Genomic DNA, 12,199 nt, shown 5'->3' with positions numbered 1-12,199 from the left:
TCCCAATTGTAAGAATTATAAAGATAATATTCATTTTCTCAATGGCGTATGGAATCAATTATTTCACTTTTGATGTAATTCACAAGAAAAAGAGCCTCTCGCATAACGAGTCAGTCACTGGAAGGGAATAAACTCGTTATGAGGGGTTCCGCTTTACATGAAATAAAGGGAAAAATAACTCTCGGATTTGTGCAAAACATTTCGTTCTATTCAATAACGTTTTTATTTACAATTTTGTTTCTTTTCTTTCTCGGATTTAAACTCGAAATGGGCTGAAATTCTTATCAATAATTTCCCACATTACAAACTGTGACTATTCGTCGAAGTTAAAAAAGAATACCAAAAACACAACAACGCTCGCTGAGTACTAGAGTGTGATTTTTATTTATGCTAACTGTTTCGATACAAATTGTAAGCAAAATGTGAGATACATTTTTTAGGGGTTTGTTTGCGGTTTTTGTAAGGGGTTTTGTTTTCCATTTTCTTCTGCCGTGTAATGCTGATTGTTAAAAGGATGGAAGGAAGGAGTGTAATGATGGTGGATGACCTCTATCATCCACCAACGAGGAGGGCCAGAGGATGATTTTTTTCAGTTTATGCAGGCTGCTTGTTTGTTTGTTTATTAGCAGATGGGACTCTTAGGTTTAGGTTGGTTCATTTCGCGCTCGTGCTTTGAATTAACATTATCGTTCTCGCACTGTTTGTCTTCGTTACATTCTTTATTATGTTATGTTTAACCTTTATTTCTTTTTTTTTGTTTACTTATGTTTTATCGCATCGCATCGCTTACTATCTCCCTCATTTACGTTGACATTATTTTGAAAGCGTGTTTTTCTTAAATGTTTTGTTATTAACGTTTTCTGTCATTCTAAAAGGGTACCGCTGCTCTTTGAAAAGACGTTTTCATGTGTGTGTGTGTATTGTGAACGTTTGTTGACACGGTGTATGTGAGTGTGTGTATGTACGTGTGCAATAGCATTCACTTGTTTACTGTGAGGAGTTTGACATTGTTAAGATTTATTTTAATATTTACGTTTCCGGATAGCGCTGTGATAAAAAATGTCTTTTCGTTTCGTTTGTTTGTTTCAGGAGATAAATTGGGTTTTTTTTTATTATGTGATTCAGTTTTTGGGTAACGCATTCGAAAGACGCATTCCAGGCGGTTTACTTAAGTTAAGGTTAACAAAAGCATAACTGTATTACTGCGAAATCTACCAATTGGTAAAAAAGGAAAAAGTAACAGTGGGAAAATAATCTCTATGTATCAGTTAGAAAAAGCGAAGCTAAGAAAAAACAAACAAAAAACAAACAAAAACAGAAAAAAATAAAAGAAAAAAATAACGCTTAAAGCTACCATAACATATTTCATAACAGTCTGTACAAGAGAAAGCAAAATCTAACAAATCACTTAGGATAGACAGGATCGAGAAAACCAAAACTGAATCGATACACACGCCCCGCGTCGTTGACCGCTTTTCTTCTACACACGAACCTATCGCTTTACTGGACACACTTTTCGGAGAGCACGGGTCCTTTTCACTGGGTTTAGTACGTTTTACCTTGTACATTCACTGGTTTGAAGCCGAATGAAGCCTTCTTTCGCAGATGGAAAGCGAGAAGGATATTCTTTTTTGTTGTTGTCTTTATCATCTTTTAGTTTTTGTCCGTCTTATCAACTTTTTTGTGCCATGCCCTTTTTCTTCTAATTAATATCATTGGGTTTGCCTATTACCTTCTTTTCTGGTTTACACTTCCTCCCCCCAAAAGTCGTTAATTTCATTCATTCGACAGTTTTTTTGTTTTGCTCTTCATTTTGCTTATCACTTTCTATCTTTTGTTCTATGCAAACTTTCTAGTACCAATTTCAATCTAAACTTTCACAATCATTTTCTTCTATTCTAAATCATTCTTGCAACGCACACAACAACACTACACACAATTCATAGTAAATTGAGATTTATCTTCTCCGTTTTTTTATTGCAAAAAAGTACTTACTGCAGGTTGATAACAAAAATATGCAAACATATCCCGAATTTTGTAACAAATGATACTTGTTGGATGTTATTGAAAACACGTTAGTTGGCGGTTATCAAAGATATTTTCAAAAAGAATGGAACGTTTTAAGATGGTCTCGTTCCTACTGTTTGCTTGTAGTTGACAAAATGAAAGTAATGATTTAAAAACTTTGTCCCACAGTTTCCGCCCGTTCGTTCTTCATTCAATATTTGCCATCGCGTGCGAGAATAGAATAGGTTCTGCGTTTGCAGGAGGTTTCATTTGGGTTGTTAAAATGTATACGTACTAGAGTAGGTTCTAGTTGCACCTGTTTTTTCACTTTTCACTCAACAAAATTCCAGTTTACATTTACCTTCGCCTTATTTGTGCTGTTTTTACTGTTTAGTGTTCTAGTTCGGGGTTTGTTTGGAATCGCTGAAACACAGCGTTATGTTGTGTTTGTTTTTGTTCACTGAGAAAAAAGCTCTCTTTTCACCGATGTTTCTGTCCTGTGCGATGTTTCTACGATGCGGGCACAGAAGGTGTGACACGATGTAAAGAAGGTGTCTCCGGCCAAAAGGGTCATTGTAAAAAGGTACGTACCTTTCCGTCGCTTGCCACTCACGCCGCTCGATCGCGGTCTGTTAGGAAAGAACTTCCATTCTTACTCCAGTACACGACAGAGGACAGAGAGTAGAAGTTACATTTTTCTGTCTACCACGGGTTTGGGAAGGCGCTGTTCCGTGTGTGTAAGAGCTGGAAAGCGAAACCTTTACTGCTTCTCGAGCGAATAGTGGCGGGACTTTTTCCAGAAGCTCTTGAAGAAACCTTTCTTCTTCTGGGTCGTCGGTGTCGTGTGCTGGGACGATTGTTGTGGGAAACTCCGCGAATCGGTCACTGTTGTGAAAAGGGGAGAAAGAAAGTAGTAAACACTAAAATAAAAATTAAACGCAAATGCATGTAATATATGCTCTATAACACAATGCCTATAGTACTACGGTAGCCAACCTTCAGAGTTGGTAGTTGTTCCTCTACTTTGCCCCCCAGTACACGCCCCAGTAAATGAAACGTGCCTCCACTAGATTCGCATTCGAACAAATAATGGATAGAAGAAGAAAAAAATGGCCCAACAATCTACATCTCACACACAGCATCGCGTTCTTTCACGTTCCAGCGCCACGCAAATGCCAAAGATGAATCCGATGGTCTATGGCCTACGGTAGTTTACATAGGCACGCAGTAGAAGGTACCAGGCGCGGTACGGCACGTTCTCTTGCCGCCGCTAGAATACGGCAAATTGGAGTGGGCAAAAACGTGGCCCGATTATTGGTTACAATGTCGCCGCCGTACACAAGCAAATGTCTAACGCCGTGTGTACGGTAAGAACACCGATGGCTGTGAGTGAAGAAAAGGGATATTTTCTTTCTTCTCGTAAACGGTGTGCTTTGCAAGCAGCAGCAGTAGTAGTCGCCTCCTGCCTTCGTCTCTCTCTTCGCCTTCGGTTCTAATGTGTAATCACATTTAAAGGCAATCGAAAGCGAAGGCAAAGTGGACGTTAATTATTTCCCAGGCACGTGCTGCTGCTGCTACTGCTGCTGCTGCTAGCGTATGTTAGGGTACTATCGACGAAAGATCATTGATGGATTGTGCTTCGTATAGTGTTTGGATGTTATTTATTTGATGGCCGATAGTAAACTACAGCTTTAATGCAAGCTTCAAATCAATTTGTAGGAAACTCCAGATTGAATGCCTTTGCTCTGGTATCCTTAATAAAACTCTCACATTTGACCTCATGCTGATATCAAAGGAAAAATTCACCTAATCTCCGTCATCTTACAACCATATCACCATAAATCATCGATCATATTTTGCTGCTTACTCGCTTGCAACAAACCTCCTGAGGGCTGCACTTTAGTGTGCACCATTCCGCGAGTGGTCCAATTTCCGCCCATAAGCGAGATTTCCTTCCTATTCTGACCGTAGCCATCGCCGTTCGGAAAATTCTTCGGCGTAAAGGCACAATTTCAGTCACATCAACAAACGGAAAGGAGTCAGTGGTACCATCAATCATCGCAACATAGCAGATGATAGGCGATGGGATGAGGGGACACGGGATACAAGAGGAATCGAGGTTAGGCACAGCCATTGCTGCCCAATCAGGCTTACTTCGCACGAGAAAGCAGCAAAAAACAGATTCCTCCGGAAACCTACATTTCGTTCACTTTCCGTTTGATATCGAGCGTAACGCCTCACTACGCAAAGCATTCTTGAAGGACTTTTCGCTCTATCGTGGTTTGCGTGCTGTTACTTTGCAAATGGTGTTTGGCATTCAAAACACGTGGTTACGGTTTCGGTTCGTTGGTCACCGCTAGCAGCAGCAGCAACATCAGCAGCAGCAGCAGTAGTAGTAACAGCAGTAGTAAAAGGTACAACGACGCGCGCCCTAGCATGCTGCGGGTTTAGCTGCAGTGTCGTCTTGGAAGGTTTTTTTGTGTATGTTCTGTCCGCAAAGCATCCATCCCTTTTGGGATTCTGTGATGCTGTGCCGAAAGTGAGCATGCGTCATGGATGGTGGGAAGTGCAAAACCGGCATCTTGCGTAGATAACCTCGAGAAGGGAGAAAATCTTTACCATCGAATGAAAGCAAATCGGCAAGACATTTTCGGATGGGTGGAAATGTTAGCAACGACACTAGAAAATCAATTCACTCGTCTGAACATAAATCGATTGAGCATGAATAATATTAGCAGGATATATATCAATGGCTCAAAAGGGTACTACAGCATCGTATGATTAGCTAGCACATTTCGAAATGATGGTCATTGCTTTACATGCCACTCAGCACATTCTGCAGTGTTAATCGATTCTGGATGGTGCGAGGTGTGAAAAAGAGCGACAATGATGACAAAAAATATAATAACCTATTATTTATGCAGCTAAAAATGCAGCAACAAAAAAGAAAACTCGTTTTCTAGTTATCCTGTTATATGTGCACTCTTATTAATCTGGATTTTTTGCTTGCCCAAGGCACAAAGTACGTAAAACAAATATATCTATGACACTTAAAAGACATGACATGTCAAACATACTGCCCGGTCTGCAAAAAATTGAATGAAACAGAATTAGATTGTAGATTATAAGACAAGATAAACTTGAGTGCTTATTTTTATCTGCTTAGAAAGAAGGTGAAAAGAAAAAATGTGTGGGGTAAGTCAGTGATAGGGACTTCTTTCGTTAGATAACCGCAAAGATGACATGTGTTTTAATAGATGATTAGTGGCAGTACCCTAAGGTCGATCTTCTCATATTTTCACCCTTTTTCTGACTTTGAGGCTTTCTGGATATATCGCAAATCATCTATGGAAATACCACTTTCTTCACTTCATTGATGGGAGCACTCTTAAGCTATGCTTCTTCCAGCCGATTTATTTAAAAAATCTTGGAAAACCAAGTAGGGTAAATGTACCTATAGTGGTGCAATTTATGGTGTTACATATGTATTTTAATGGATTTAAAGTGTCAGGAAGGCCAATTTCGGAATATTTCTGACTTTTTTTTACTGTGATCAATTTTGCAAAATGTCACTGACATAGTCATGACAAATTCTGGCTGAAACAAAATCATCTCAGCGTCACGAGCTCTACTGCAAAGATCAGAGGCGAGCCTCAAACAGTTGGTGCGACCATCGCATGCTTGGTGACATTGTGTGCAACCAACTCGTGTTCAATATATCACAGTATATCTAGTGTAATATATCATATATATTATATCACAGTATAATATATCAATATAACACATGACAGTTGGAAAATATTTTATCTTCGCAATCACAACCATTTTTACAATGAAACACGTGAAATTTACGAAAAAATACATATTTTGTGAATGCTTCGTTGTTCCTATATTGGTGGTATGGTTCCTATAGTCGTCGTATTGTGTTCCTATAGTGGTGGTAAACAAAGATACCTCCAAAACAGTGTATAATATCAATGAAGCTTAGTTTCGAAGCTGTTTTCGTATGAATAGCAAGGATTGCTGGCATAATAATTATTTATTGCGTAAATTGATCGTAAAAAATGTATAAATTTAATTGATGAAACTATTGACTAAAGTACTGAATAACACCTGTCGTCAACCCATACCCAGAAGAGTTTGCTTGATTTGAAGTCGATTATTCACTCAGCCAAATAAGCGAATTTTGGCCTTTGTTTGGTAAATTACTTACAGAAAACAGATTTTTGTTGCTTATTTTAATGAAAACAGTACGACATGTCAAAAATGTCGTCGAAAAAATCTAAAACGACCTGTTTTTATTGATTTTAGAACTAGGACCACTATAGGAACATGCCTGTTTGGTGTACCTATAATGGCACTATGGTAAAAAACACTTAAAAATACGTAAATATGGTCAAAAGCCAATGAATTTGAATAAAACAATAACATTTCATAACAGTTATGTTGAAAAACTAGTAATTGCATGGGTATGTGGTCATTTAGAACGTTAACAGAAATATGAGTCTCGTTATGAAATCCTAAGGATTCTGGAAAAATGTTAACACATTTCACAAAATAATGGATTTTTCGTTCATTAAGTAATGGAACTTTTAAACCCTTTGTTACAGGCCAGAGAACATTTCACACTAACATAAATAACTTGCTTACTTTTAATTTATCGTATGCAACGCATTTTAGTACAATACCACCACTATTGGTACTGAAAACGGCCGCAAATTACCGCGCTTCTAGAATTTCTGCGAAAATTGGATTTCACGGTCTCTATTTTATCAATGATGTTCGTTCAATTTTGATTAACGCCATAGATTTTGACCAAAAAAATCACTTTTTAATCTGACCATATATTACAAATTTAAACCATCCAGAAAAAATTTGATGGGTCAAATCAGTACAATTTGCTCAAATAACTGACAAAGTCGCGTATCACCGAATCCACATATCTCAATGACTAACTCAATGACTAACCCAAACCAACAGCAAAAAACAGATTAATACTAAAGACTTACAAAAATCGTAACTCAAAACTAGTATCATTCTACTAAGAACCTGCTAGTAAGCAAGCTTAGACAATCTATTGAACAAATTGGAACATACCCCCTTAAAAACGGGATTCCGAAACTGCATTCAATGCGTTTTGTTGCTCCTCCGAACAAAACAGTTACGCGCGCACATATTGAACGCAACAATGCCCAAAAAACGGCTTTTGTGGCCTGAGACTGAGAAATTAAGCCAAACCAACAGCAAAAAAACCAACCGGTAGTACCTTCCCAAAAAAAAACAACAAAACGGCCAGAACAAACACCACACCGATCATAAGTGATAGCGTTCCTAAAGAACATGCGAGAACCAACCGACCGCACTCAAAGAGAGTTTTTAACCACTGCGGTGTTCCACCACTTCGAAAATCCACACCTATGCTTTTCTCTGAAAGGTGGAAGGAAGAATCCAGCTTTAATTACTTTTCTTTTCCGGTTCAATGCGGGCTAGCAGCGGGGGGGATCAGGAGGGCAAGAGAGAGAGAGAGAGAGAGAGAGAGAGAGAGAGAGAGTGAGATGATACGGTATGGAGGAATTTTGTTCGTCGCCCCCTTGCCTATTTCCCGCTTTCCCGCTATTAATCCAACACCACAAATCTTTACGATAAGTTCATTGAATTGAAGCTTCCACAGGGAAAAGACTCCACGCGCGTTAGCAACCGACGAGCATCATCATCATCATCATCAACAACATCATCAGCAGTATCGGTATATTTTCCTCCAGTGCGTTCTTCTTCCAAAGAGCGCTTCATAGCACCTTACCAAAGAAAACGGTGAAAAAACGCCAAAACGAGGCAAAACCTAGCCTTAGTCAACCAAACCAACGAACCAACCGATCGCGAACCAACCGAGCTCAATTACGCTGAACGATTTATAGCACTTTTTTGTTGCTGGATTGTACTTAGGAGAGGCCACACGGTGCGGGGCCAGGCCAAGTGAACTATTCCGGTTCGAAATATTTATTTATTCTACACTGTCTCTGCTGCTGCCGCTGCTCTGGTCAGTTGCTCCTGTGCTCGGTCAGTCGAATGCTCCCAGGCCAATCGAATCGAATAACGGAATGTGTATGTGTGTGTGTGTGTTTCCGGGGTGCCACAGGCCTTTTTCGATGCCTTCCACAGCCCACAGCCTTCCTATTTAATTTTAGTTTTGCTAATTACTTATCGACGGCGGATAGGGAAAGTTCGACTGCTAGTGTACATGCTAAAACGACAACAACGACGCCGAAGATCGCAGCGGCCGGGTGCAAGACCTGTGAACCTTGTGCATGCACCAGCGCACACACTAGCAGTATTGAAGCGAATAGAGCGTGAATTATATGATTTCGGTATCGAAATTGATGCTGTAATATTAATGAGCGGCCACTGGGTGTGTATGTGTGTATGTGGTGTGCAGTCGTGCAGCGTTGGTGTTGGTGGTGAAATGTGGTACACTCACTGTATGCCATCGTACTTGTTGTTAGCAGAGGGTGAAATTTTGAAGGTGGGACCATAGGTGCATCGGAAATTTGGAGCAAATTGTACATTTTTGGACCGCCTGCAAGGTCTCTCGGGTGGGAAAATGGAAACTTTACAAATCTATAATTAATTCAATCGATATCGAATTTTGGTAACTGTTAAAACAAACTTTCACGCAGAGCGTCGTAGTAGTAAGTACGCCTGTGTCATCATACTCATATGTAGGTTAACGAATGGAAGAAGAAAAAATCCGGTTCGAAGGGCCAATTTGTTGAGCTGTTTGCATATCTAGCACGTAACCCACATATTTAATGCAACGTTTCTTTCGTGTTTAAAGAACCATTTAATTATTAATGTTAAGTACGTAAATATTTTAAAAATATACATGAACTGCATTCAGCTTCCACAATTTACAGAAATATAAATTACTAATCAATATGGCTATTTAAGAATCAATAATCACTAGTTTAGCAAAACATAATCCAGCTTAGGTTTATGCAGAGTAACTCACATTGTCTGAGATATAATAGCACAAATCGGACATCGAAAGATACGTTAAAACAGTGACAAACTTATTTTGGATCGCGGTCCTGTTTACAGTTAAAAATATTCTCGCGGGCCCCAGGTCAATGGATGGGTGTTCGTAACTTGAGTATTTCAGTATGCAGTTTTCAACATATACAAAAAATATTTTTAAAAAGATTACTCAACAGTCTGAAAGAATGTAGTGGTTGCGGCGATTCCTTTTGATTTAAAAAAAAAGAAAAACTAATGACTGAAAGGGTATGGGAATGTCCCTTCCATCATTTTGTTTTCAACAAATATTTAAAAGTATTCGTTTTTGGTTAATTGTTGTTTCCGCTTTCAACCACTACACCATGCATTCGATTGCGAAAAATCAAATTAAAGATTTGTCATTGGACCTAAAATAAAATCTACCATTTTTACGTAACCTCGAACAAATCCATGTCGCATGTCAAATTCTTCACCATACATCATTGTTTATGTAGAATTGAGAGAATATGAAAATGAAACCATACTTAGCAAAGCAGTATATGATATTTACTCATTCCTTCAGTGGACATCATCGCAGCTCTAAAGTTTAATAATTCTAATACAATTTAATAATTATACTCAAGATATGTGCCAATTTTGGGGCTGTCTGAAAAGTTCTTTAAATCCTCGTATCAGAATATCGTCTTCGCACATTTAATAGGCACATGAAGTGCAAATGCAGCCTTTTGACAACGGTAATGGTTCATAACAATAATAGCTCGTAACCATAGTACTACATAGGCCTGGCAATACTGATAAGCTATGAGGCCATTTTGTACCATTTTGTATGAGCTAGTACCAATAGTGGTGGTATTGCACTAAAATGCGTCTCATACGATAAATTAACAGTAGTTAAGTTATCTACTACAGTGTGAAATGTTATCTAGCCTTTTACAAAGGATTTAAAAATGAAATGGGGCCATTCCGTTTCTTAGTGACCGAAAAATCCATTATTTTGTGAAATGTGTCAACATTTTTCCAGAATCCTTAGGATTTCATAACGAAACTTATATTTTTTCATATTTCGAAACGTTCTAAATGACCACATAACTACGCAATTACTAGTTTTTCAACATAACTGTTATGCAATGTTATTGTTTTATTCAAATTCATTGGCTTTTGACCATATTTACGTATTTTTAAGTGTTTTTTTTTACCATAGTGCCATTATAGGTAGACCAAACAGGCATGTTCCTATAGTGGTCCTAGTTCTAAAATCAATAAAAACAGGTTGTTTTAGATTTTTTCGACGACATTTTTAACATGTCGTACTGGTTTCATTAAAGTAAGCAAGAAAAATGAGTTTTATGTTGGTAATTTACCATAAAAAGGCCAAAATTCGCTTATTTCGCTGAATGAAAAATCGACCTCAAATCAAGCTTTCTGTTCCGGGTGTGGGTTTGTCGACAGGTGTTATACAGTACTTTAGTCAATAGTTTCATCAATTAAATTTATACATTTTTTACGATCAATTTACGCAAGAAATAATTATTATGCCAGCAATCCTTGCTATTCATACGAAAACAGCTTCGAAACTAAGCTTCATTGATATTATAAACTGTTTTGGAGGTATCTTTGTTTACCACCACTATAGGAACACAATACGACGACTATAGGAACCATACCACCAATATAGGAACAACGAAGCATTCACAAAATATGTATTTTTTCGTAAATTTCACGTGTTTCATTGTAAAAATGGTTGTGATTGCAAAGATAAAATATATTCCAACTGTCATGTGTTAAAATATTCAGGAATTGTCCTTCTTGACACTTTAAATCCATTAAAACACATCTGTACCACTACAAATTACACCACTATACACCACTGTACACTTACCCTATTAGTATATTTCGGGGCTTGTCTGTATTTAAATATATCTTGTGCACTGTCAAATATTCATGAATTTGGTTGCCATTACCAGCCTAACAAACAATGCCATGGTCAATTATTCAATCATTGTTTCGCTTTTTATTAAACAAAATCTCTTTTTCAATAAAACTTCATGTACGGTGCCACGGACAAATATTTTGAGCTCGCAGGAGGCACAACAAAGACGGAAAGGCAAAATAACAAGAACATGCCAATGCCTGCAGCCATATTCTGAGCTTCTTCAAACCATGATTCAAACGTGTTCCACAGCATCAAACATCAAAATGGCAAAATATTGTCTTTCCTTTGTCGTACACAAGCGCATAAAGCATAAAGCAAAATTGGAAAATATTTCCCTACGCCTCAACTTTTGCTTCATCGTGCGATCTTCCAAATCAAACAACACACTTTGTGCCTTCCACGCAAATTCCTATCCTAGCCCAGGGGAACGTGGTCGGGTGGACTAGGAGGAAAACGACTCAACTGGCATTTTTCAATTTTTCTCCAAATAAAATGTAGCTCCACCAGCGAGCTGGCAATGAGAGAATAATACAAAACTCTGCCAAACGTTTTCTGTCGTGAAAATGGTCCACTTCGACGTCAGCTTCGATCGACATACGAACGCCCACGGGGCGCACTTTGCCACACGAGCGAAGAAGAGAGGAGGATGTTGCTGTTTATGGAAAAGTCGTGTACGAAACGCGCCGTGAAAAGTGAATTTGTATTATAGCGCAGACGGCTGCTGTGAGGACCGAAGGACCAACAACAAAAGCATCCTCTTACCCGATTGAGGAGTGAAGTAATTGAACGGTCAACCGTTTCTGGTGAGGCTATTCGTAGGGGATTCCACTTGGGGCAGCATGGCGAAGAAGCCGCATAAGAAATGGTTTCCTTGTGGGTTGGTTGATGGGAAGCAGTGTGTACCTTCATCGAAAATGAATATTAATATTTCCTGTGGAAATGCGCTCGACCTTAATTACACGGTTGACATTTCGTTTCGCAAGAATGAGTCGTAGCATACAAAGAAGGGAAGAACGCTGTTGTTATTGAGGGGATGATAATTGTTTGAAAATTTTGAATTCCACTACGAAAACAAATTAGCAGAAAATGCTTTTGCGATCGCTTATTAAACCCCAACCGCCGCCCTCGCGAGTGACAAATATTGATTTAGGATGGAAAGTAGAAGAAAAACTGAAATTGAGGTCACTGAAAAATATGAAACAAAAAATCCTTCCTGTTTGTCCTCCGAGTCACACACACTCAAATCAC

General features: G+C 38.5%; 1 protein-coding gene across 5 annotated transcripts in view; it reads right to left on the bottom strand.

Annotated features, from left to right (window-relative positions):
- Positions 1–356: 356 nt before the first annotated feature.
- LOC121595235 (mucin-5AC) overlaps positions 357–12,199 on the bottom strand; it is a 162,598-nt gene continuing 150,755 nt past the window's right edge. For all 5 annotated transcript variants that reach the window (XM_041919023.1, XM_041919024.1, XM_041919021.1 and 2 more), the window contains one exon: positions 357–2,892. In XM_041919023.1, the coding sequence (XP_041774957.1) occupies positions 2,768–2,892 (125 nt within the window). In that variant the 3' untranslated portion in view covers positions 357–2,767. The remainder of the gene's footprint in view (positions 2,893–12,199) is intronic.

Source organism: Anopheles merus, chromosome 3R (assembly GCF_017562075.2).
Source record: "Anopheles merus strain MAF chromosome 3R, AmerM5.1, whole genome shotgun sequence".
NCBI classification, from domain to species: domain Eukaryota; kingdom Metazoa; phylum Arthropoda; class Insecta; order Diptera; family Culicidae; genus Anopheles; species Anopheles merus.
This window is presented reverse-complemented; position numbering and strand designations above follow the sequence as displayed.